The sequence below is a fragment of the Nerophis lumbriciformis genome, linkage group LG21 (genome assembly GCF_033978685.3).
Source record: "Nerophis lumbriciformis linkage group LG21, RoL_Nlum_v2.1, whole genome shotgun sequence".
NCBI lineage: Eukaryota > Metazoa > Chordata > Actinopteri > Syngnathiformes > Syngnathidae > Nerophis > Nerophis lumbriciformis.
In genome coordinates, this window is record NC_084568.2 from 22718156 (window position 1) to 22745000 (window position 26845).

A 26845-nucleotide genomic window follows, 5' to 3' on the forward strand; every position below is an offset into this window, starting at 1 on the left:
GCTAAACGGCCCCAAACAATAACACAAAACCAAATGTCCATTTCAGCAAATAAGTGTGTTTTAAATGGAAGAATTTCACAATAAAAGCCCCACTCCTCCTAAATACCTAATAGACCCGGTGCTCTCTGCAGTTGGCCATTCAACAAGGAAACACAGTCAGTATTCCAAGCAGGAAGGCAAAGAGACAGACGACCGGAGGAGGCGGGAAGGCGAGGCCGCAGTGCACTTAATGCGATTGCTTGGCAGCTTGTATCGCTGCTGAATCTGCAGGGAGGTACGAGGCGGGCGGCGGGGATGTATCGAATGGGGGTGGGGGGGAGGGCGGGGGGCCGAGCGAGCAACCGCATTAACCATTAAACACAGCTCAACTAAATGTTAATTAACCCCGACTATGAGCCCGAGGCAACAAACGAGAGACGGACGCATGAGAAAGCGTTTGGAACGGCGTAAAAGACAAGAAGGAGAAGACACACTGTGTGTGCGTGTGTGTGTGTGTGTGTGCATGTCTGTGTGTGTGCTTGTGTGTGCTTGTGTGTGCGAGTGTGTCCTTGTGTGTGCTTGTGTGTGTTTGTGTGTGTACATGTGTGTGTGTGTGCTTGTGTGTGTGCATGTGTGTTTGTGTGCGCTTGTGTGTGTGTGTGTGTTTGTGTGCGTGTGTGTGTGCGTGTGCTTGTGTGTGTGCATGCGTGTGCTTGTGTGTGTGTGTGCTTTTGTGTGTGTGCGCGTGTGTGTGCATGTCTGTGTGTGTGCTTGTGTGTGTGTGTGCTTGTGTGTGCTTGTGTGTGTTTGTGTGTGTGCTTGTGTGTGTGCATGTGTGTGTGTGCTTGTGTGTTTGTGTGCTTGTGTGTGTGTGTGTGTGTGTGTGTGCGTGTGTGTGTGCTTGTGTGTGTGCATGTCTGTGTGTGTGCTTGTGTGTGTGTGTGTGCTTGTGTGTGTTTGTGTGTGTGCATGTGTGTGTGTGTGTGCTTGTGTGTGTACTTGTGTGTTTGTGTGCTTGTGTGCGCTTGTGTGTGTGTGTGTGTGTGCTTGTGTGTGTGTGTGTGCTTGTGTGTGTGTGTGTGTGTGTGTGTGCGTGTGTGTGTGCATGTGTGTGTGTGTGTGCTTGTGTGTGTGTGTGTTCTTCTGTGTGTGTGTGCTTGTGTGTTTGCATGTGTGTGCGTGTGCTTGTGTGTGTGCATGTGTGTGTGTGTGCTAGTGTGTGTGTGTGTGTGCTTGTGTGTGTCCGTGTGTGTGTGTGTGCGTGCTTGTGTGTGTGTGCATGTTTGTGTGTGTGTGTGTGTTCTGGCAATGCTTACTTAATGGGGACATCGCTCTGTTTACACAGTTACCTTTTGGGGGACCTCTGACGGTATGGGGACAAATAAACAGGTCCCCTAAAGCAGTGGTCCCCAACCTTTTTGTAACTGGGGGGTGTATGTTTTTTTTGTTGGGTTTTTTTTGTCATAAAAAAATACAATCTGCGTGCTTACGGACTGTATCCCTGCAGACTGTATTGATATATATTGATATATAATGTAGGAACCAGAATATTAATAACAGAAAGAAACAACTCTTTTGTGTGAATGAGTGTGAATGAGTGTAAATGGGGGAGGGAGGTTTTTTGGGTTGGTGCACTAATTGTAAGTGTATCTTTTGTTTTTTATGTTGATTTTTTTTTTTTTTTTTTATTTCTTGTGCAGCCCGGTACCAATAGATCCACGGACCGGTACCGGGCCGCGGCCCGGTGGTTGGGGACCCACTGCCCTAAAGGGAAACCTTTTTAAATGATAGTCAGATCCATTCTGAAGATGCCTTAGTGAAAAGTGAAACATTTGTTATCCTGGCATTAATAGTGCCGTATTTTTCGGACTACAAGTCGCAGTTTTTTTCATAGTTTGGCCGGGGGTGCGACTTATACTCCGGAGCGACTTATGTGTGAAATTATTAACACATTACCGTAAAATATCAAATAATATTATTTAGCTCATTCACGTAAGAGACTAGACGTATAAGATTTCATGGGATTTAGCGATTAGGAGTGACAGATTGTTTGGTAAACGTATAGCATGTTCTATATGTTATAGTTATTTGAATGACTCTTACCATAATATGTTACGTTAACATACCAGGCACGTTCTCAGTTGGTTATTTGTTCAGCCTGTTGTTCACTATTATTTATTTATTTTAAATTGCCTTTCAAATGTCTATTCTTGGTGTTGGGTTTTATCAAATACATTTCCCCAAAAAATGTGACTTATAAATGTTATTTTCCTTCTTTATTAAGCATTTTCGGCAGGTGCGGCTTATACTCCGAAAAATACGGTACTGTGATTCTGTATGGTATCCATCCTTAGTTAAAACTAATATATTTTTCCAAAAACTAAATCTGGTTTAGTGGTCCTTAGGATGACATTTTCATACAGCATGATTATAAAACATTATTACCTTAAAGTATGATTCACATTCAGAATTTTGCATCCTTCTATATATGGTAAGTGGAGTTGCAGACAACTTCATTACTGCTAAATAGCAGTTTTCAGTAATGTCACAGAAGATGCAGGATTTGCTTTAACATTTAAGTGGTGAAACTTCCTATAGTGCTGTATTCTGAGGATCATATCTTATTTAATTTGAACTTTTTTTTAATTTTTTTTTATAAATGGTCCTCAGTAGTCACGTACAAATTTGTGTGAATTATGCAAAATTACTCAAATTTGGTCCCCATGAACCATATTAACTTTTTTTCCCCAGGGTCCCCAGTAAGAATGATCAGCACATTACTTCATCAATCCAGAGATTTAAAGACGTGTATGAGCTAACTGGGCAGTGGCCATTTTACCTAATTTTTTTGTATGCCTCCACAACCTGGAGAAAGGGTGGTCCCCACAAGTGATGATCAAAAACTTGGTCCCCATTCCAAATAATAAACAGTATGTGTGTGTGTGTGTGTGTGTGTGTGTGTGTGTGTGTGTGTGTGTGTGTGTGTGTGTGTGTGTGTGTGTGTGTGTGTGTGTGTGTGTGTCGGAGAACTAAGAGCAAAACACCAGCGCTGCACAGTAAACACAGAGGGATTTGACACAGGAGACTCATTTTCCATGAACCCATTTGTGAGTCAATGGCCATCTGTGTTTTACATTCTACTCTGATTCAGCCCCATCGCAGTGCTCCCGGGCTGGGGGGAATGAGGCGAGCTGGTGCCTTCTTGCCGGCCAGCGGAGCCAAAGGGTGGGGAGAAAACGTCAGTGGGAAGGTAAAAAAATAAAAAAACAAGAAGAAGAAGATCAATAATGCGTACTAACTGTGGGCCAATTGGAAGATATGAGTGATAACAGGAGTGAGGAGAAGCCTGGTGATATGTTCTTGTTTGGCGTTTTGTTGGCCGTGACCCCAGGATGCAGAGACGGCAGGCAAAAACTAGGGAAAAGGTAAAAAAAAAAAAAAAAAGCACACAATCGTGCTCAGAGACTGTGGGGTAAGTTGAACAACTGAGCAATAAAATAGAGGTGTGAGAAGTAGCCCGCTTTTATGTTCCTGTTGGTCGTGACCAAAGGATGCAGAGACGGCAGGCAAAGAGCGGGGAGAAGGTAAACAACAAAAAACAACAAAGAGCACAATCGTGCTCAAAGACGGTGGGCTAAGTATAAGAACTGAGTGAAAACATAGAAGTGTGACGAGTAGCCTGGTTTTAAGTTCTTGTTGGTCGTGACCCCAGGCTGCAGAGACGGCAGGCAAAAACTCGGAAAAAGGTAAAAAACAAAAAACAAAAACAAAGCACACAATCATGCTCAGAGACTGTGGGCTAAGTTGAAGAACTGAGCAATAAAATAGAGGTGTGAGAAGTAGCCCGCTTTTATGTTCCTGTTGGTCGTGACCAAAGGATGCAGAGACGGCAGGCAAAGAGTGGGGAGAAGGTAAAAAAACAAACAAAGAGCATAATCGTGCTCAAAGACTGTGGGCTAAGTAGAAGAACTAAGTGATAACATAGAAGTGTGAGAAGTAGCCCGGTTTTATGTTCTTGTTGGTTGTCACCACAGGATGCAGAGACAGCAGGAAAAGAGTGGGGAGAAGGTACAAAAAAAACAAAAAAAACGAGGCGCACAATCATGCTCAAAGACTGTGGGCTAATTAGAAGATCTGAGTGATAACATGGAGGTGTGGAAAGAATCCCGGTTTTATGTTCTGGTGTGCCTTTGTGTTGCTCGTGACCCAAGGATGCAGGGAAAGCAGGCAAAGAGTGGGGAGGAATTAAAAAAAAACCAAGGAAAACAACCACACTGAAAGACTGTGGGCCAATTGGAAGATCTGAGTGATAGCATAGGTGTGAGGAGAAGCCTGGTGATATGTTATTGTTTGGCGTTTTGTTGGTCGTGACCCCAGGATGCAGAGACGGCAGGCAAAGAGTGGGGAGAAGGAAGAAAGAAACAAAAACAAAGAGGAAAATCATGCTCAAAGACTGTGGGCTAAGCAGAAGAACTAAGTGATAACATAGAAGTGTGAGAAGTAGCTCGGTTTTATGTTCTTGTTGGTTGTGACCCCGGGATGGAGAGACGGCAGGCAAAGAGTGGGGAGAAGGTAAAAAAACAAACAAAGAGCATAATCGTGCTCAAAGACTGTGGGCTAAGTAGAAGAACTAAGTGATAACATAGAAGTGTGAGAAGTAGCCCGGTTTTATGTTCTTGTTGGTTGTCACCACAGGATGCAGACACAGCAGGAAAAGAGTGGGGAGAAGGTACAAAAAAACCAAAAAAAACGAGGCGCACAATCATGCTCAAAGACTGTGGGCTAATTAGAAGATCTGAGTGATAACATGGAGGTGTGGAAAGAATCCCGGTTTTATGTTCTGGTGTGCCTTTGTGTTGCTCGTGACCCAAGGATGCAGAGAAAGCAGGCAAAGAGTGGGGAGGAATAAAAAAAAAAACAAGGAAAACAACCACACTGAAAGACTGTGGGCCAATTGGAAGATCTGAGTGATAGCATAGGTGTGAGGAGAAGCCTGGTGATATGTTATTGTTTGGCGTTTTGTTGGTCGTGACCCCAGGATGCAGAGACGGCAGGCAAAGAGTGGGGAGAAGGAAGAAAGAAACAAAAACAAAGAGGAAAATCATGCTCAAAGACTGTGGGCTAAGCAGAAGAACTAAGTGATAACATAGAAGTGTGAGAAGTAGGCTGGTTTTATGTTCTTGTTGGTTGTCACCACAGGATGCAGAGACAGCAGGAAAAGAGTGGGGGGAAGGTAAAAAAAACACACAAAAAAACAAGGCGCACAATCATGCTCAAAGACTGTGGATTAAGTTGAAGAACTAAGTGATAACATAGAAGTGTGAGAAGTAGCCCGGTTTTATGTTCTTGTTGGTTGTGACCACAGGATGCAGAGACAGCAGGCAAAGAGTGGGGAGAAATAAAAAACAAGAAACAACAACCATGCTGAAAGACTTTGGGCCAATTGGAAGATCTCAGTGATAGCCTGGTGTTATGTTATTGTGTGGCGTTTTGTTCGTTGTGACCCCAGGATGCAGAGAAGGTAGGCAAAGACTGGGGAGAAGGTAAAAACACAGAAAACAAAGAGCACAATCATGCTCAAAGACTGTGGGGTAAGTAGAAGATTTGAGTGGTAACATAGAAGTGTGAGAAGAAGCCCGGTTTAATGTTCTTTGTGTTGGTCGTGACCTCAGGATGCAGAGACGGTAGGCAAAGTGCAGGTAAAATGTCTTTCATAACCAAAAAGAGAGCAGCAGGGAAGTGCACAAAACAGGGGAAACAGTGCATGGAGGAACAAAGCACAATAAATAAAACAAAATACCAGAAATGATTGATCGTCATGTGAGGACATGACACCTGACTATTTTCACGTGGACACGGCACACAGCTAGCACTTGCACACGCACGGAAACACGCTGCAAAAAAGCATGATGCTTTCAACACACGGAGAGGAAAAAAATAATCACACACACATTAAAAAGAGACTTAACAAATGTGTTGTGACATAAAACCCCATGCTGTGCTGCCCTTGGCTTCAATTGATAATTGAAAGCCAAGTATGGCTCCTGGTATTCTTGGCGTTACCTTAGCAACACAGCAAGGACAAGCTCACAAATGAAAGAAAAGAAATAAAGGCCTCGGGGACACGCACAACCCTGGCATGAGCCAGAGAGCGGAATAAACGGCAGCACAGTAACAACCGCGGTGACAAACTATAACACGCACAATGGAGCGTGTAATTGCTGACGCACAACGCTAATATGCATTTCAAGATCCAATATGGATGTAGTCAGCTAAATTAATCAAGAGGCAATCACCTCCATTTGCGGGCGCGTGTGATTCAGAATTAAAAGCATTCCACAGGCTGAATGCTGGCAATTGGCAGGGATGCTGTGCAGAGTGAGAAGGGTGCAGAATTGACAGCATTAAGCCAAGTCCTAATCACCAATAGTCATAAATATTATTGTCACCTAACAAAAAATATGTGGAGAAATACACTGCAAAAACTGAAATCCAAGTAAGATTAAATATCTCAAATAAGGGCGATATTTGCTTATTTTCTGTCTGATAAGATCATTCTTTTTACTAAGCAGATTTTATGTTAGTCTTTTACTTGTTTTAAGGGTTTTGGTCCTAAATGATCTCAGTAAGATATTACAGCTTGTAGCTGAGATTTCATGACCTATATTGAGTAAAACATGCTTGAAACTAGAATATCAACTGTTGCAAAGCTGTGTCATCAACACTCACAAGTATAAAACTCCTTTTTTTAAAGTAATAATTTCTTACTTCAAGCATGAAAAAAAAAAAAATCCGAGAACATGTCATTATGTCAAGATAATGGCACTAGCATTTACTTAATTTAAGAATATTTTTCAACATATTGAGCAAAAAGGTCTCTTTTTTTTTCTACCAAGAAAAGTGCACTTGTTATTAGTGAGAATATACTTATTTTAAAGGTATTTTTGGGTTCATTGAGGTTAGCTAATTTTACTTGTTTTGGAAAGTCTTGACAAGCCAAATTTTCTTATTCTAATGGCAGATAATTTTGCTTAGTTCAAATAAAATACCCCTAATTTTTGTATTTTTTTTCTTGTTTTTGAACACTGACTTTTTGCAGTGTACAAATTAACTTTCTTCTATCATTTCTTTTTTTTTTTGGTGTTATTTTTTTTTATTCCACAAGCAAGATGGCGCTGCCTGTGAGTGCTATGATATGGGGGCGTGGGGCACAGCAGGACCCGCTGCTCGCTGAGAGGAGCAACATGCGCTTTCTTGTGAGAGTCTTGAAAAGTTAGGGCGACAAGACTAAAGTAGTTTTTTTGGTAAAAGACCTACTCAGTGGCCAAGTGGTTAGAGTGTCCGCCCTGAGATCGGTAGGTCGTGAGTTCAAACCCCGGCCGAGTCATACCAAAGACTATAAAAATGAGACCCATTACCTCCCTGCTTGGCACTCAGCATCAAGGGTTGGAATTGGGGGTTAAATCACCAAAAATGATTCCCGGGTGCGGCACAGCTGCTGCCCACTGCTCCCCTCACCTCCCAAGGGGTGATCAAGGGGATGGGTCAAATGCAGAGGACAAATTTCACCACACCTAGTGTGTGACAATCATTGGTACTTTAACTCTTAAGACAATCTCCAGCACATGATTCAAATGCAGGGCCCGAGGGGAACATTAGTCCCGCCACTTTATTTTACATGGCCCACAAAAACCTGGAAATAATTGTTCTTACTAAAAATATGATTTATTTCCATCTGACAGAAAAAATACATGCACTGCAAATAGTGTTTTAATTTAAATATTTGTGGAGGGAGGCGTGGCCAGCGCTGCCTGCTGGAGTGGAGGTCACCCCCCCTGTCCAAGGTGCTGAGGACAGCGCACCAACAGACAGAGGCGTGTCAGTGCCGGGTTCGAAACACAGCTGAACAGGTGATTAGATTTTCCAGGTGGTACGAGTTGTCTAATCACCTGTTGTCTTTAACAGTAGCGGCCGGGAACAGGAAGGGGAGGACTGAGAGGACTTGGAGAGACTGAAAAATCCTGTATATCTGAAAAGATTATTGATGAGGAACATTAAAACTTTGTTCAAATCTACACGCCTGACTCCTGTGACGTGTGTAGCAGAGGAACCGCTCGGAAGCGACTCCTACAATATTGCTTAATAATGCAAAAATATCATACATCATACTAGGGTTGTACGGTATACTGGTACTAGTATAGTATGTTGGTACTAATGAATCACAAACGGTGCTATACTCTGTTTGAAAAGTACCGGTTCCCAATTACTTTCTTTTTTTTTACTTGTTTATTTTAAGGGGCATGACGGCACGTCAGGACATTGCTGGTTTTTACGAGCGGAGGAGCATGTTCGGCAGCGCACAATCACAGAGTACTTACAAGCAGACACAGTGTGTAGACATAAAAGGGAGAATGGATACATTTTGGCTTAAAAAACGATGATAAAAATGAAGTTATTACACTTTAACGCCCTCAGGAAGAGGTGCTTTAATACGAACATCCATCCACAGTGTTTTAGCTACTTCTAAATCACTAATCCTCGCCTCCATGGCGACAAATAAAGTACGTTTCTTACAAGTATCATCCCTGCAGGACGAGGAATAACTAAACGTGCTTCACTACACACCGTAAAGGATACAATAGCTCACCGGCGTCACCGCTAACAAAAGTTAGCCTGACTGAATGTAAACAAATGCCATGGGTGGATCTACACCTAATATCCACTGTAATGATACCAAGTACAAGAGTGTATCTCGTCGATACAACCATGATTACATCTATATTTTAATTATTGTCATAAAATGTTTTTTCCTTTAAAAAAAAAAATCATATGTTTATAAACTCGGGAAATACGTCCCTGGACACATGAGGACTTAAATTATGTAACTACTTGGTATCGGATCGATACCTACATTTGTGGTATCATCCAAAACTAATGTAAAGCATCCTAACAACAGAAAAATAAGTGATTATTACATTTTAACAGAAGTGTAGATAGAACATGTTGAAACAGAATATAACCAGATATTAACAGATATTTCCATTAAATGGAAAAAGTGGATTAATAATACATTTTTACAGCTTGTCCTTAATAATTTTTACAAAATAATAATAATGATAAATGACACAATATGTTACTGCATACGTCAGCAGACTAATTAGGAATCTTTGTTTGCTTACTTACTAATAAAAGACAAGTTGTCTTGTATGTTCACTATTTTATTTAAGGACGAACTTGCAATAATAAACATATATTTAATGTACCCTAAGATTTTTTGTTAAAATAAAGCCAATAATGACATTTTTGTGGTCCCCTTTATTTAGAAAAGTATCGAAATACATTTTGGTACCGGTACCAAAATATTGGTATCGGGACAACCCTACATCATACACATAAAAATAAATACTTGAATATATATTATCCATCAAACTTTATACTGTAAAAATTACAATAGATTTTACGGTAAAAAAAAATCCAACAACTGTCAGTTCAGTGGATAAAAAATAATTGTACCCTTTTAATATTGTTTCATACCTACAGTACAGTTGTGCTCATAAGTTTTCATACCCTGGGGGAATTTAAGATTTCTTGGCCATTTTTCAGAGAATATGAATTCCTTGGATATCTTTTTATACCCCTTTCCTGTTTTATGCAGTTCAATGACCTTTTCTCGCAGATCCTTTGACAATTATTTTGCCTTCCCCATGACTCAGAATCCAGAAACATCTGTGCAGCACTGGATGAAAGATACAATGTTCTGTCAGAAGCCCAAAAACTCACTGACCTTTTATACACACACATTAATTACAAACAAACAGGTCACAGGTGAGGATTGGAACCTTGATTAGCCTTTCAAACCTGTTTGTGTCCACTTTTGTGCATGTTGTAAAAATGTAAAAATTCTGGCAACTGAGCTGCCAGTTTTTTTTTAACTGCAAAATTTACAGATTTTCAATGTAGGCCTACATAAAAAAATGTACAACACAATGCAAATACAATTTTGTAATAATATAATAATGTGACTCCTTATAATTGTACATTTATATATTATTCACGGTTACAAGCGGCCCTATTAACTGCAATGTGGCCCTCAATGAAAAGGGACCTTAACACTCACTAAATGTCACTAAATTGGCAACACTGGTCCCTCCCGCTATGTCTTCTTATTCTCTGGCAGACTAGGTGCATGTTATAAATCATAAGTGTTTATGAGCAAGGTCGAACAGGAAGCGACAAATCTATAAGTGGCGCTCCCAATTTATTTGTAGCGCGCTGGTAGGTCGCGATCGACGTAACGGGCACCCCTGCAATGGAGGTGTTCCTGCTTCACACACATCTAAATAAGCACACACACACGTTTTTTTTTTTGCACACACGGCGATTGAAATACGGACAGACATAGCTCTTTACACACAGACAAGACATAATAGGGATGGGCAACTTAAAACACAGACACACACACACACACACACACACACACACACACACACACACACACACACACACACACACACACACACACGCAGATCTGATTACACACACACACACACACAGATTTATATACGGGGACACACATTAGTACACAACACACACACCTACAGATTGAGATTTGCAAATATTTTAGCTACAATAATACTTATAACATACCCCTTCTCGCTGCACGCAGCTTTGTAGGCAGACAGATAAAGTTGGCTTGTCCCATGAACTTTGCCACTTTTAAAATGACCAAATAAGCTGTTTGGGAATTCTTCAACTGCTGTAAAAACTCAGACTGCCAAAATAGAGGAAGACAACGCGCTGACATGAACTAACAACCTTTTGAACCGGGCCTTAGTGACACAAATGCTAACTTGTCACTGAGGAAGATAAAGCATGCTAACATGGCTAAGATAAGCTAACAATGTTGTCATGTTTGACTTTAAGGCGAATACAAAGTTACAACTAAAGCAACAGACTCATCAAAACTCATCACACTTCAACAACTCTAAAACAGTTTTATTGACAAGTTGTGAGCAAGCCTCCAAAACATGTTGACTAGAGATGTCCGATAATATCGGCAGTCCGATATTATCGGCCGATAATCGCTTTAAAATGTAATATCGGAAATGATCGTTATCGGTTTCAAAAATAAAATTCATGACTTTTTAAAACCCCGCTGTACGGAGTGGTACACGGACGTAGAGAGAAGTACAGAGCAGTTGCGTCTCCCAGTCATACTTGCCAACCCTCCCGATTTTCCGGAGAGACTCACGAATTTCAGTGCCCCTCCCGAAAATCTCCCGGGGCAACCATTCTCCCGATTTTCTCCCGATTCCCACTCAGACAACAATATTGTGGGCTTGCCTTAAAGGCACTGTATTTGAGTGCCGGCCCAATCACATAATATCGACGGCTTTTCACACACACAAGTGAATGCAATTCATAGTTGGTCAACAGCCATACAGGTCACACTGAGGGTGGACTTATAAATAACTTTAACACTGTTACAAATATGCGCCACACTGTGAACCTACACCAAACAAGAATGACAAACACATTTCGGGAGAACATCCACACTGTAACACAACATAAACACAACAGAACAAATACCCAGAACCCCTTGCAGCACTAACTCTTCCGGGACGCTACAATATACACCCCCCGCTTTTTTTAAAAGTACCTTATTTTCACCATACCTGGTTGTCCAAATTAGGCATAATAATGTGTTAATTCCACAACTGTATATATCGGTTGATATCGGTATCAGTAATTAAAGAGTTGGACAATATCAGAATATCGGATATCGGCAAAAAGCCATTATCGGACATCCCTACTTGAGTTGATTTATTTTGGAAAACCTTGTTACATTGTTTAATTCATCCAGCGGGTCATCACAACAAAATTAGGCATAATAATGTGTTAATTACACGACTGTATATATCGGTATCGGTTGATATCGAAATCGGTAATTAAGAGTTGGACAATATCGGAATATCGGATACCAGCAAAAAAGCCATATCTCTAATGTTGACATTCATTTTTAAGCTCCTGCCTACTTGAATTTATATTTAAAACCTTACCGAGTGTCTATTTACCAATTAAACATGTTGTGATCTTCTTGAGCCACTTAGTAAGTGCATTTATTTGCCTTTTTATTAAAACAAATACAGACAAATAATTCACATTGAGTTGCAGGAAGACTTAAGAACTGCACTTTTATGATTTATTTAGAAAGAATTTAGGTATTTTTTACTAACACATATGCTCGTCTTTCTACATGTTTTATTATCCAACCATCCATTTTCTACCGCTTATTGATTCCTGTGAAAAGTAATTGTTCTCTTCTTTTCTAAAGACATTTCAAAATAACACATTTTAGAGCTGTAATTGTAATACCATGCCCTGATATTTTCCCTAAGGTTACCACACCACCACCATCGCATTACTGGTCCACGCCTAGTGACCAGTAGCAATGACAAGCAGTGTAAAAAATGAATGGATGGACGCTTGAAATAAAAAGTACGGAAACACTTTAGTATGGGGAACACATAGTCAACACATGCAAATTAGTAACATATTGGCTTTTAATTAGTCATTATTAAGTACTTATGAATGCCTTATTCTGCATGGCCTTATTATAAAACCAGTAAGCCATTAACTAAGCCAGTGTTTTTCAACCTTTTTTGAGCCAAGGCACATTTTTTTCATAAAAAAAATACGGAGGCACACCACCAGCAGAAAAGGTTAACAAATTAAACTCCACCAGGTTGTCGTGCCTTATTTTGAATAATTTGTTGTTTCCTGTGTGTATTGCTTTAGTTCCTGTCTTGCGCTGTTATTTTGGTGACCCTTCCTGTTTTGTTGGTGTTCTCCTGTAGCAGCTTCACGCCTTCCTTTGAGCGCTATTGCCCGCCCCTGCTTTGTTTTTGCAATCAAAACTATTTAAGTTGTGCATATGCTATCCTTCTTTGAGGGGACATTGTTGATTGTCATGTTATGTACGGGATGTGCTTTGTGGACGCCGTCTTTGCTCCACACACTGTAAGTTTTTGCTGTCATCCAGCATTCTGTTTTGTTGACTTTGTAGCCAGTTCAGATTTACTTTTGTTTTACATAGCCATCCCTATGCTTCAGTGCCTTTTCCTAGCGGGACTTGCCTTTTGTTGATTTTTGGTTTAAGCGTTCCATACCTTTTTACCTGCACGCTGTCTCTTGCTGTGCTCTGCCTATTGGGATCACGACAAACCATCCTCTACGCGTTCCGACTTCTACAAAGCAATGAACTACCTGCTGCCACCTACTGATATGGAGTATTACATGGTTACCCTGCCAAGCTCTACACAGCACAGGCACTAAACAACGGCACATTGTTATGATTATTGATTTGCTAAAAATATTTTTTGGACCAATTAGGTGAAGTTGCATAATTTCCCACGGCACACCAGGCAATATATCACGGCACACTAGTGTGCCGCGGCACAGTGGTTGAAAATCACTGAACTAAGCGTCTTCCCTCAATAACCTCAGAATTATTGCTTATTAGTAACCCTAACCCTAACCCTTATATGTTCCCCTAGTGTCCAAATAACTCTAAGTTAAGTCTGTGTTACTTTAACAAGCAACTAATTAATGGTGAATATGTTCCCCATACTAAAGTGTTACCAAAAGTACTTATTTACCCACAACCTAAAAGTAACATTGTCTAATAGTGTGTATGCATTTTTCAGAAACACCACATAAGTTTAAGGTTGAATAGAGTAATGCTCCTCACTGTTCTTATTTTGTTTTATAGCATCCTCCTGTGGTAGGAATGGTTACTGCAACTCTTCAACTGTAATTGAGTGGAGGGTTGACTGACATGTGAATATCTATTTGGGACATTGTCACCAGTCTGATCTCCTCCTCACAGTTAATTAGCATCCTTGACAAGCTTGCTTGCACCTTTTATTCTTTCTTGTACCCAATTAACATACATCACATATATGTGCGAAAACAACAACCTATACTGAATAGGTTAATAAGACCTCATATTGATGGAGCGTCTGTTCGATGTTCGATTTAAAATACAGGCACCATTTAAGGTCCATCCCAGAAAACACATTCAAGAGGTGCTGGTGCTAAAAAACGTATTAATTATAAGTAAGTAACTAAGTGCATTTTATTTATAAAGCGCTTTTCACAGATAAAATCACAAAGCGCTGTACAAAACATAGGTGAAGTAAAACAACAATTTAATTCAAACAACAGGGGCAACATCATAAATAGGATACAAAGTGGATAGTTAAAAGGTGCATTAACTAAAAGCTTTACTAAAAAGAGAAGTTTTCAAATGTTTCTTGAAAGTGTCAACACAGTCAAGATCACAAAGGGACTGGTGCAAGTTGTTCCAGAGTCTGGGAGCTATAGCCTGGAATGCCAGGTCTCCACGGGTTTTAAAATGAGTTTTGGGGATCTTTAGAAGACCCTGGCCTGAAGACCGGAGGCTGCGCCCTGAAGAGTAGGGGCATAACAAGTCAGTGATGTACTGAGGGGCCCCACCATGCAATGCACAGAAAGTCAGGACTAAAATTTAAAACTCAATGCGGAATTTGACTGGAAGCCAATGAAGACTGGATGAAATGGGGGTGATATGGGCTTTCTCTTTAGTGTTGACTTGTTGAAAAGAGAATTGCAATAGTCAATACGAGTTGAAATGAACACGTAAATGATCATTTCGAGATCCAATTTTGACAGTAAAATTCTCACTTTAGAAATATTTCTGAGGTGATAAAAACTGTTTTTGGTCAGTTGACGACGGTGACCCTTCAAAGAAATTGACTGATCCAACACAACCCCAAGGTTTCTGAGGCTGCTTTTAACAGATGCACCCTTATAAGCAATAAGTATTGTTGCAGTCTTTTAACCAGATAAACATAAACTCAAGGCTTCAACTCGACCTCTCTGTATGTTTTCACAGTTACTTTTGTATACTGTTTTACAAGATACAAACCGAGAGCAAAAAAACTAGACATTATTTTTAATATGTCGTACCTATAGTTCAGTGGTTCTTAACCTGGGTTCGATCGAACCCTAGGGGTTCGGTGAGTCGGGCTCAGGGGTTCGGCGGAGGTCAAAACACACACGACTCATCGTGTAAATACAAACTTCTTCCTATCGGCGTATTATGGATACGGCAACAGCAGAAGTCACACTGATTGGCAGGTGTGTAATTTGTTGTGAGTTTATGCACTTTGTTGGTTTTGTTCTTTGAACAAGGTGATGTTCATGCACGGTTCATTTTATGCACCAGTAATAAAACATGGTAACACTTTAGTATGGGGAACATATTCACCATTAATTAGTTGCTTATTAACATGCAAATTAGTAACATATTGGCTCTTAACTAGTCATTATTAAGTAGTTATTAATGCCATATTCGGCATGGCCTTATTATAACCCTAACCCTGGCCCTAACCCTAACCCTAACCAAATAACTCTAAATTAAGTCTTTGTTACTTAGAATATGTTCCCCTAGTGTCCAAAAAACTCTAAATTAAGTCTTTGTTACTTAGAATATGTTCCCCATACTAAAGTGTTATCAAAAACATACAACTTTGCCTTGAATTTGAAAAAAAACATTTTATTTTTCACTAAAGAAGGGTTCGGTGAATGCGCATATGAAACTGGTGGGGTTCGGTACCTTCAACAAGGTTAAGAACCACTGCTATAGTTAATGATGAATGAAGAAGATGTGATATGATGTCAAATCATAAAACAGGCTTGACAAGCAAGACAACCACAGTTGGGATTTTTCCACCTTTGCAGAGCACCTAAGCAGGGCCTAAACACTCTTTGCGTTTGTTTAGGGCAGGGGTCAGCAACCAGCGGCTCTAGAGCCACATGCGGCTCTTGAGCGGCGCCCTTGTGGCTTCATGGAGCTTTTTCAAAAATGTATGGAAATGGAAAAAAAAATGGGGTAAATAACATATTTTGTTGTTTTTGTAGGAGAACAAACCCGACATTGCTAGAAAGCCCACAGTTTAATATGTTTGTGTTTATGCTTCACTGATGAGAGTATTTGGCGAGCGCCGTTTTGTCCTACTAATTTCAGCGTTGTGTGGACTGTGACTCAACAGTTTGTTTGCATGTATAACTTTCTCCGAGCCTGCCAGAGAAAGACGTGTTTTATGCCACTCCTTTTTTGGTCTCATTTTGTCCACCAAACGGTTTATACTGTGCGTGAATGCACAAAGGTGAGCTTTGTTGATATTATTGACTTGTTATGGAGTGCTAATCAGGCATATTTAGTCACTGCATGACTGCAAGCTAATTGATGCTAACATGCTATGTAGGCTACATATTGCATCACTATGCCTCGTTTGTAGGTGTATTTGAGCTCATTTAATTTCCTTTACTTATGTCTTCTGTGTAATTAGTTGATGTTTCATGACACATTATCTGTATGTAATATTAGCTGCATTTCTGATGGTTGTTAGTGTGCCATGTTGTTCCAGACCACAGCAAACATTAGCCAGCTTGCAAAGATGGTTATAAATCCATTAGAAGAAGACAGCCCGCCGTTTGCTTTAACTAGGACACACACATCTATACCTTTGGCCATTCTAAGACAGTAATTTCCAGGAGTTATCTCACCCTCTGAGAAGTTGTATTACTGTTTTCCAATGTTGTAAAAATGTGTAGAATAAATATTACATTTCAACATTTCTGTCAACGGAGATCTGCGTCAGCCTGCGACACATAGTTATTTTGATAGTAGGCTATTAAAGCTAATTAGCCACTTACATCATGTGTTACCATCATTATAACACTTATATACATAGTAAGTTTAAAAAAATTTTGCGGCTCCAGACAGATTTCGTTGTTGTATTTTTCGTCCAATATGGCTTTGGTTTCGAGCCACAACAACTGGGCAGACACTTAAAGCGCTTTACAGTGAGAACCGAGAACCCATCGTTCATTCACACATTGGTGATCGTCGCCATTGCTGGCCCTGGGTAGACTGACGGAAACGTGGCTGGCAATTTGCGCCTATGGCCTCTCTGACCACCACTATACATTCCTTTACATTCATACACCAGTGGGAGCAAAGTGAGTAAAGTGTCTTGCTCAAGGACACAACGGTTGAGACTTAGAACTCACTAGCCCTATTCAGGTGATGGCCCGGGGTCTAAATCTGGCTCGGGATTGACACCATGCCAATCCCTGAGTTCAATTCCAAAACTTAGATGACATACATTTTTGCAGCAAACTCGGTCCGAACTTGTGATTTACATAACTGAAGCCACTTTAAATCTTCTCTTTGTTTGACTTTTTTTTTTTTTTTTCCAGAATATAATTTATGTAACTAAGGTGCTGTTGTGGTGTTCCTGAGCCCATGTGGTGATATCCTTTACACACTGATGTCGCATTTTGATGCAGTACCGCCTGAGGGATCGAAGGTCTGTAATATCATCGCTTACGTGCAGTGATTTCTCCAGATTCTCTGAACCTTTTGATGATATTACCGACCGTAGATGGTGAAATCCCTAAATTCCTTGCAATAGTTCGTTGAGAAATGTTATTCTCAAACTGTGCGACAATTTGGTCACGCATTTGTTCACAAAGTGGTGACCCTCGCCCCATCCTTGTTTGTGAATGACTGAGCATTTCATGGAAGCTGCTTTTATACCCTATCATGGCACCCACCTGTTCCCAATTAGCCTGTTCACCTGTGGGATGTTCCAAATAAGTGTTTGGTGAGCATTCCTCAACTTTCTTAGTCTTTTTTGCCACTCGTGCCAGCTTTTTTGAAACATGTTGCAGGCTACAAATTCCAAATGAGCTAATATTTGCAAAAAATAACATTTTCCAGTTCGAAAGTTAAATATCTTGTCTTTGCAGTCTATTCACTTGAATATAGGTTGAAAATGATTTGCAAATCATTGTACTCTGACTTCTACCCAACTGTAAGTTAGCTTTGTGTATTTGCCGTTTCTACCGCATTCATAAACACATTATGATGGAAACATGCATCATAACTGTGTTTCACAACACACATGCAGGCAACTTAGTTTTTCAGTTTCTCTGAATAAATTATGCAACTGACCTTATGATGAACTAGTTTGAGAAGGATGTTGTTGTATTATGCATAAGACTACTGTACTTGTCAGTTTTGTAAATATTGACTATTGTGTGTGAAGTCCCACTTAAGGTTGAATTCAATTTAAGAATTAGACCATGTAGTTAAGATAAATGTTGTGATGGTTGAAGGATACTTTATTTTACTTTTATTTATTTAGTTTCCCCCCCTGAGGGACTGCCACCTTATTGTGGTCAAGGAGTTGAGGGCCATAGGCACTGTCTACATTAAGCCGGATAACTCCTTAAACGAATAACTATTTAGCCTAAACCCCGTGTCAGCCACACTAACCCATCATTTAAGGTTCCCCTCCTTGGATATTTTTTTACACAGGTACATGCGCTGTCTATTTCTTGAATCTCCGGCTCTTAGCTCTGTATGGACTCATTGATCGTTTATAAACGGAGTTCGGAGAGGAAGTGACGTCAGAAGAAACGTGCCACAGCCAGCTTCATAACAACCGCTTTCCACTCAGAGGTAAACACTAAAAAGATGGAGGCCAATCATCCAGACATGCCCGTGTTTCTGTACAGACACTTGTAGAAATCACACATGAATACCTTAAAGAGAAGGAAACGTGCGATTGCAGCTATTTCGGATACAACACATCTCAGACGGCAACATAGCAATGTGAAGGACGGTTTTGGATAAGGCCTGGAAGAACGGCAGCCTGGTGGGATATGTTTGTCAACGAGTGTGTTGTGGCAAAGGAATGGCAAGAGAACTTTCGAATGTCCAGGTCAGCTGTGATTCTACTTAGCGAAAAACCTTGTCCATTTGTCAAAAGGGAGACAACGAGAATGCGGGCTCCCGTGGATGTGATAAAAAAGGTAGCGTGTGCTTTGTATTACCTGGCCGACGAGGGAAGACTACGGAAAACAGCGAATGCACTTGGACAGGCAAAGCAGACTGTACCAATTATTGTCCGCGATGTATGTCGAGCGATTACTCAACGCCTAGTTTTGTACTCCAGAACTACTGTGAAGCCATGAAGTGGTTGCTGCCGTCGAGTACGAACGCCAATTTCAGCTTCCAAGCACAGGCAGGATTGCAAGAATGAACAACGAAGGTGAAAGTAAAAAAGTGAGGAGTGTCCTGACCAGATATCTCGATCCCTAGATTGATTGATGTAAAATGTTCTTTATCACATTGTTTACTTCCACACGTCTATTAAAGATTTGATTCATTTATGATGGCTCGGGTGTGATTAACTACAATAGGGCTAGTCTCACAGCTGCTTACGAGGGGGGAGTTCCACAAACCACGTTAAACCCAGATTCCGAACTAACAAAGGTCGAAACTCATTCTCTTTCTACGCCACATCAATATGGAATGCACTCCTAACAGGTGTAAAAGAAAGTGCATCTCTATCCTCCTTCAAAACCACACTAAAACAACACCTCCAGGCAACTTTAACCCTTGACTAACACCCTCCCCCTTCCACATCCCACCTCCCTGGATTGTAAATAACCAAATGTAAATCAAATGTATTTCTAATGTATATACTTGTTCTTATGCTATCTGAACTCACTATGTTCACTGCTCGCTGTGCATATCCTACCAAGTCAGACCTACACTGTTTTAATGCCCATTTCTCTGATGATGCAATTGTTGATGACTGAAGTGCTGTTATCAACCAAACCCTCCTCATCCCACCCCCCGGATTGTAAATAATGTAAATAATTCAATGTATATACTCTGATGACTAACTTGTGTGATGACTGTATTATGATGATAGTATATATTTGTACCATGAATTGATTTATGTGGACCCCGACTTAAACAAGTTGAAAAACGTATTCGGGTGCTACCATTTAGTGGTCAATTGTACGGAATATGTACTTCACTGTGCAACCTACTAATAAAAGTCTCAATCAATCAATCAATGCTGATGGTGAGGCAAGCAAGGGTTACTGTTCAAAGAAATGTGGCAAAGGCTACATTGAAATACTTCACACACCAGACTGCGGGTTAAGGCTAACTTTCCAGGTCAGAGGTGACTATGACGTAATATATGTGCATCTGCCATTTCCGCGCGTGCGTACTAATTCGCATTGACGGTGGACATAGGGGCGAGGGGGTCTTAAACGATGGCATTGTGTGTGTGTGTGTGTGTGTGGACAGGGATAAGGTTAGGTGGGTTATATCCTGTATAAACTTAACCTTAACCTTAGTGTCGAGGCAGCCTTAGTGACCTTAAGCGCAATACCAGCAGAAGCTTGATCTTTAGGTGGGACACCCAAGTTTTACAGATGAGAAGGCAGAGAACCTGCCCTGCCTGTAACTCTGACAAAATTAAATGTGTATTGTCGAGGACGCTGGTTATATGGCATATACAAAAAAATCAATACAAAATAACACTAATAGTGAACAGAGATGTTCAGTCCCCCGGTCCTTAGTTTCCTGGAAATGCGGCCCCCAAAACAATTTAGTTGAATATCCCTGGCATAGCGTGTTACTACCCGAGTAATTATAAAGACCGAAATGGGGCCACGGACTAAATCTTGTTAAAAGCCACAAAAAACCTCATTCAAAAAGCCTTACTCACTCTGAATAATATGGTTTCAACACATATCTACAGTACAAAATCAACATTAAGAATGTCCTCAAGCTTTGGAAATTATGTTGTAGCTTTCTTTTTTCTTCCCTTATGGGCCCCATTATAGCTCACCTACAAACAAATGGATGTTCTTCCAGTCCACTGAGCTGTAAATTAGCTGCATCAGCCAATAAGTATACACAGGAGAGGACTGGGCTTGATATAATCATGTCGTGATGTTTTCTACATTAGTAACGTGCGCTATTTTGACACACTTTACAACCCATGCCGTGCTCAAAGATGGTATACGCCACAGTTAGTCTGTTGTACTCTCAATGGGACCACTCTTTACGGCAGTTATTAATGATAACGAAAATCCTGGCATTTTAGAAATAATTTGAATAATTAAAAAATAATCCATGCAAGGGTGCAGAATGGAGACATAGCAAATGCTGTAGCTACTATATGTATGCCAAATAATCAGGAAAATACAATGAAGCACGGTACAATAGAACTAGTCCAGTGTGAATTTAATGTCTCAATAGTGTACTGTATTTTTTTTCTATTTATGATTGCCAATTTTTTTTTAAATTACTTTTTAATAAAGTTGCGAACAATTGAATGCCCTGAGAATACAATGACCTGGATGAATTAAAAATGTCTATAGACATTACTTTTAGATAATTGTATTTCTATTTTTATACTAATACTAAACATTTAATTCCTTTTATTTACACAGTATAAGCTATTTAGTTACGTTTTAACTCCTCATTTCTCATTGATATTCATTTTTTTTTAAATATTTTTCAGATGCTTTCTTTATCACAGGAAATGAACAAAATATCAACATGTAAAAGTTATGGACGGTGTGAATACATTTTTATAGAAACAGGAAATGCTAATAAAAGCATGTAATGTTCCTTAACGGGGTCATATTATGTTTTTTAAAACACATTTAAAAACACTTCCTTGTGGTCTACATAACATACAGTGGTGGTCCTTTGATCAAAATGTTGCATACATTTTGTTTTAGAGACTGCTCTCAAGCTGCTTTCTGACCGTCTCCTCAGAATGCGGCGTTTTATGGGTGGCCTTATTTATGTGCCGCCACTTTAACTGCGTCTTCTCCCCGTCAGCCATTTTGCAGTTTTTAGTGCTTCCATATGGAGTCTACTGACAGATATAAATTCAAACTGTACACTACTTTGTATTAGAAACGGTGACAGCGGAGGATGCATGTGCATGTACGAGCCAGTCTGCCCCACAACAAGAGAATAGAGAAAAAGAAGGACGTTGTTGACTACAACATTGGACTAAAATGGTGGACTTGTGCAGCACTTTACCTTAAATGGACATATAAGTTAAAATTACAGCTCATTTCATTACCTATTCTGTGTTATGTGTTTTATGTTGCACGATTGCACCAAGACAAATTCCTAGTTTGTGAACCTGCTCTCAAACAATGGCAACAAAAACTATTCTGATTCTGATTCTGATATTCACTAATGCCACATGTTTGAATGTCACAAATTGGGCAAATTCCAAACGGCTCGTTTGAGGATGTATGAAGGAAGGCAAGATTGTTTTATAAATACCTCTGCCATGCCTCCATGGTTCGATTTCACATTTTCGGTACTTATACAGATCGCAAATACACAAAAACAGGCACCAATAGGTAAGAAAAGTTGGTTTTGCACAATAGGCACCCTTTAAAGGACCCATAGCATCCAAATAGAATTTCAGAAACAAGTTATTTTCATGTATTTTTTTTTCTCCCAAAATAATAATATTAATTAATCTGGCTGTCACTTCCCATGATATCAATTAGTTTTTTCAATAATCGGTAATTAACTCACTGTACGTGACTTGATATGCTGCCCCCTCTTGGTGTGAAGTTGTCTACAGAACTGGAGCCCATTTCCCCGCATAGACAGTGTGGATAAAGGCATGCAAAACTATTATTTGGATTACTTTTTACATGGTTTAGTCGCCGTGGTCTATAATAACTTCAAAACTGATATGGTTAACATTATGAGCAAAAAATAAATAAAATAAATCTGAGCCGTGGATGTCGTTGTGGCTTGTGCAGCCCTTTGAGACATTTGTGATTAAGGGCTATATAGATAAACTTTGATTGATTGACTTTGAAGGAATACAAATTTAAAAGCTTGCCATTTTCCAGACTTCCCTGTTTTTCCATAGACACAAAAACATGTGTTTATTAATTTCTGCATTTTTTCAAGCGCCTTGATGAAAACATCAGTAGAAGAGGACTCAAAAAAGAATACTCTTGTTTTCGAGCTAATGAAATGAAATGTCTTTCTTATCTGTACTGTAAAGATCAAATTTGAATGATAATAAAAAGGAAGTCTAAGTCTAAGTCAAGTCAAGTCTGCTCTAATTTCTCTGTTTGTCAAAGGTTCTGACTCAGTCAGAATAATTAAAATGATGGCTGAAAATTACACTCCTCTCGCTTGGTCGGTCCCATTTTGCGCAGGTCAATTTGACTGAGAGGACCATACTTTTGTCACATTCCCATTATTTGGAAATGTGTACAGGCTGACCCCTTCTTAGTTGTATTTCTATAACCTGCAAAACAACACATCTGGCAGCCATATTTGATCAGTCCTTCAAGTTCTGTGGGAAAATATATAGCGATTCGTAATTGTGAGGCACACACACTAACCCCTGTGCTATGATGAAATATTAATATTCAATATAAAAATAAATAGCCAAATATTGGAATTCCGAGGTACAACAAAGAGGAGGAATCATAAATGATCTTAAGGGTGTAATGTATTTATGCAAACTACATGTGTATTATATAAAAGTATTATTGTGAGTATATGTGGATGTAAATATATATGATATGTGTCTTGTAATAATATATACTACACAGAATATTATATGATCAGGTGATTAGTGAATTGTTGATCAAGAATCAGATTACTATATCTTAATGATGAGGGAGGACATTATAAACCTGTGCTTCTTTCTGCTCCTTTTCTGACACACAAAATATATTTTTTTTATTACCGTATTTTTCGGACGATAAGGTGCACTTAAAATCCTTTCATTTTCTCAAAACTTCACAGTGCGCCTTATAACCCGGTGCGCCTAATGTACGGAATCATTTTGGTTGTGCTTACCGACCTCGAAGCTATTTTATTTGGTACATGGTGAAATGATAAGTGTGACCAGTAGATGGCAGTCACACATAAGAGTGTAGACTGCAATATAACTCAAGTAAACAACACCAAAATTTTATATGTTCCATTGAAAATGGAGAACATTACACATGGCGCTCAAAAATGTATCAAAATGTTGTAGTACGACTTTGGTAAGCTATGAAGCCGCACCGCTTGATGGATTGTACTGTGCTTCAACATACGAGTATTATTATGGTGTGTGTATAAGGTAAGACATATTATCTGGCATTTTGTTTCACAATATTATGCAAAAGCAACTTTTCTTACCTTCTGGTATTTGCTGATGTGTATTTGGGATCTGCATAAGCCCTGAAATTTTGCACGCATCCGCCTTTGTCGTCGGTACCGACACTGTAGTCGATAAGCTTCTTCTTTTTCTCTATCTTCTTGTTATGGGACATTCATCTTCCGCTGTTACCATTTCTAATATAAAGTAGTGTAAAGTTCTTACTTATATCTGTCAGTAGACTCGCCATGAAAGCGCTAAAACATACCGGTGTAGTGAGTTTACATTATTCAAGCAAGGAACTTTAGTTATTAGAGAGTTCCGGTCGGACGGTTTTACACTAGTGAGCCAAAGATGAGGAGATGCTGCTCCGTTATTGATTTAAGTAAAGTCTGAATGTCATTAAAACAGTTAGCTCCATCTTCTGACACTTCTTCCACTCCCGTCCTTGCACGCTACACCGCTACAACAAAGTTGACGGGAAGAAGACGCTGCCGAAGGTGAGCCACATAAATAAGACCGCCCACAAAATGGCGCATCCTGAAGCGACTGTCAGAAAGCGGCTTGAAAATGATCTGTAAAACATAATCTATGCAACATTTTGACCAAAGAACCACCATTACATGTTATGTAGACCACAAAGAAGTGTTTTCAATTCATGGAAAATATATATTTATATGACCCCTTTAATGCGCCTTTTGTATGAAAAAAGACCTGACTAGACCCGCTCATCGGTAGTGCGTCTTATAATCCGGTGCGCCCTATGGTCCAGAAAATACGGTATTAGTATTATTTTAAGTTTTTGTTTTACAGATGACATGTTGTGCTCGAATTGCTATTTTTTGCTTTAATATGAGTAGAATCTGAGAGGATTTTTGCTTTATTGTGTCTGAAAACAAACAAACCATAAGCAATGTGCTTTGTACACTTCTCCAGAGTGTTCTTGTCATTAAAACTCTCTTGGTCAATGCTATTGCATCTAAACACTTTAATATGTCAACGTATGGTTCTCCTCCAACATGATGTTTTAGTAATATCCATTCTAAATACTTGCTTCACATTTTAAAACGGAGAGTTTTAATCACAAAGCAATCTATGCAGCGCCAGCGGTATCTTCATATGTTGTGAATATTCATTCTAACAGACAGAACATTGCTTTGTTTAAGATTTGAAATAATGTTCAAACTCAAAGTGCTTCATAGTTGCTTTGATGGATGTCTGATTAACAGATTTGTCACAGAGGGAAAAGAGAATATGAAAGTGTTTATGTATCTGGAGTGATAACTCCTGCCTCTGCCTAATGTCCCAAATTGCTCCTAATTTCTGAGGAGGCAATAAAAAATATATGATGCGTGTGGTGGCAATGGGTCCTTTGAAATATTTCTAGAGACACAGAGGACAAGTTTAGATGCATGCCAAAACATAAGCTTATGCTTCCTGGTTTTTTTTCGTGATGAATATTGATGATCATTTTAATCCACTTTTGACCATCCCATGTAGTTAATTCTAATTTATATTCATAACCTTAAAGTTTACTTTTTAAACTGTATTTGAATCCACATCAGTGGTATTTTGTTTTATTATAAAGCTGACAATGGAAAACAACCAACGGTGACTATATAAGGTATAAATATCTATGTTTAGCAATGTGAAGTATATATATATATATATATATATATATATATATATATATAATGTTCGTGTTGGAGGAGTTGTGAATGAATGAAATATGAAATCCGTGCTGCAGTCTGCAGGTGTACCTAATGTTGTGGCCCTGTAGTCATTCAAAACACCTCCAACATGAACATTATTGTTTTTGCACTTTTTGGCTTCTTATTAAAAAACTTTTTTAAATAGATTCAATCTTGCACGTGGAAAGTTTAAGTGTGGGCTTTAGTTGATATAACACTTCCGTCAGGGGGTGCATTCTACGGCGGGAGTGCATTCTCTACCAACAGGAGGCGGGATTACTGCGAGCCTCACACAGTCTTCGCAGCAGTTTTATGATTGCTCAGCACAAGAAATACGTTACACACATACAGTTGTTGACAAAATACACTGTACATTATATACCTCAGCTAACTAAACTATGGAAATGTATAATATAATTCATATAGCAATACGGTCTCACTGCACAGCAGGCCAGCAGTTAGCCGAGTCATTGCGCAATCCATGGTGAGGCACAACGAAGTGACGTGCCTCAACTGGCTGCTGATCACCGCACCGTCTCTTCTCAGTATTTGAACAGCAAATATGAAAATTCAGCGATTTTAAATAAAAATAATCTAAAACTGGTGAAGTTAAATGGAAAATAACTTTATAGTATAATCACTGGATACATTTAACAATTTTATAAATTATTTTTCTTTTTACATTTTTTTTCTTTCCATGATGGCAGGTGAGGCCCCTGCACGTCACTGATATATATATATATATATATATATATATATATATATATATATATATATATATATATATATATATATATTTATATATATACACTGTATATATATATATATATGGGTAACATAAGCTAGTTGGTGGTGTTATTGTTATATTTGTTGGTACAAAAAAAATTACTTGATTCCTCACCCGCGTGAGCTCAGACTCGGAGACTGATCGATGTGGCGGCAGACGGCCATGGAATATGGTGGGGCTGATGTCGGGGTAACTTGGACTGTCGTCATCAAGCAGTACTGGCGGGCCATCAACCGACTCCTCCTCTTCATCAAGCTGCAATTCCACGTCGTCAGGGCACATCTGGTGTTCGATGCCATTTTGGCTCAGGGTGCAGT

At 39.5% G+C, this 26845-nt stretch overlaps 1 protein-coding gene across 2 annotated transcripts in view; it reads right to left on the reverse strand.

Moving 5' to 3' along the window:
• Nucleotides 1-26845, reverse strand: part of samd12 (sterile alpha motif domain containing 12) — a 387486-nt gene that overhangs the window by 277990 nt on the left and 82651 nt on the right. For both annotated transcript variants that reach the window (XM_061982610.2, XM_061982611.2), the window contains one exon: nucleotides 26643-26845. This exon is cut by the window's right edge and continues 6 nt beyond it. In XM_061982610.2, coding sequence (XP_061838594.1) covers nucleotides 26643-26845 — 203 coding nt within the window. The remainder of the gene's footprint in view (nucleotides 1-26642) is intronic.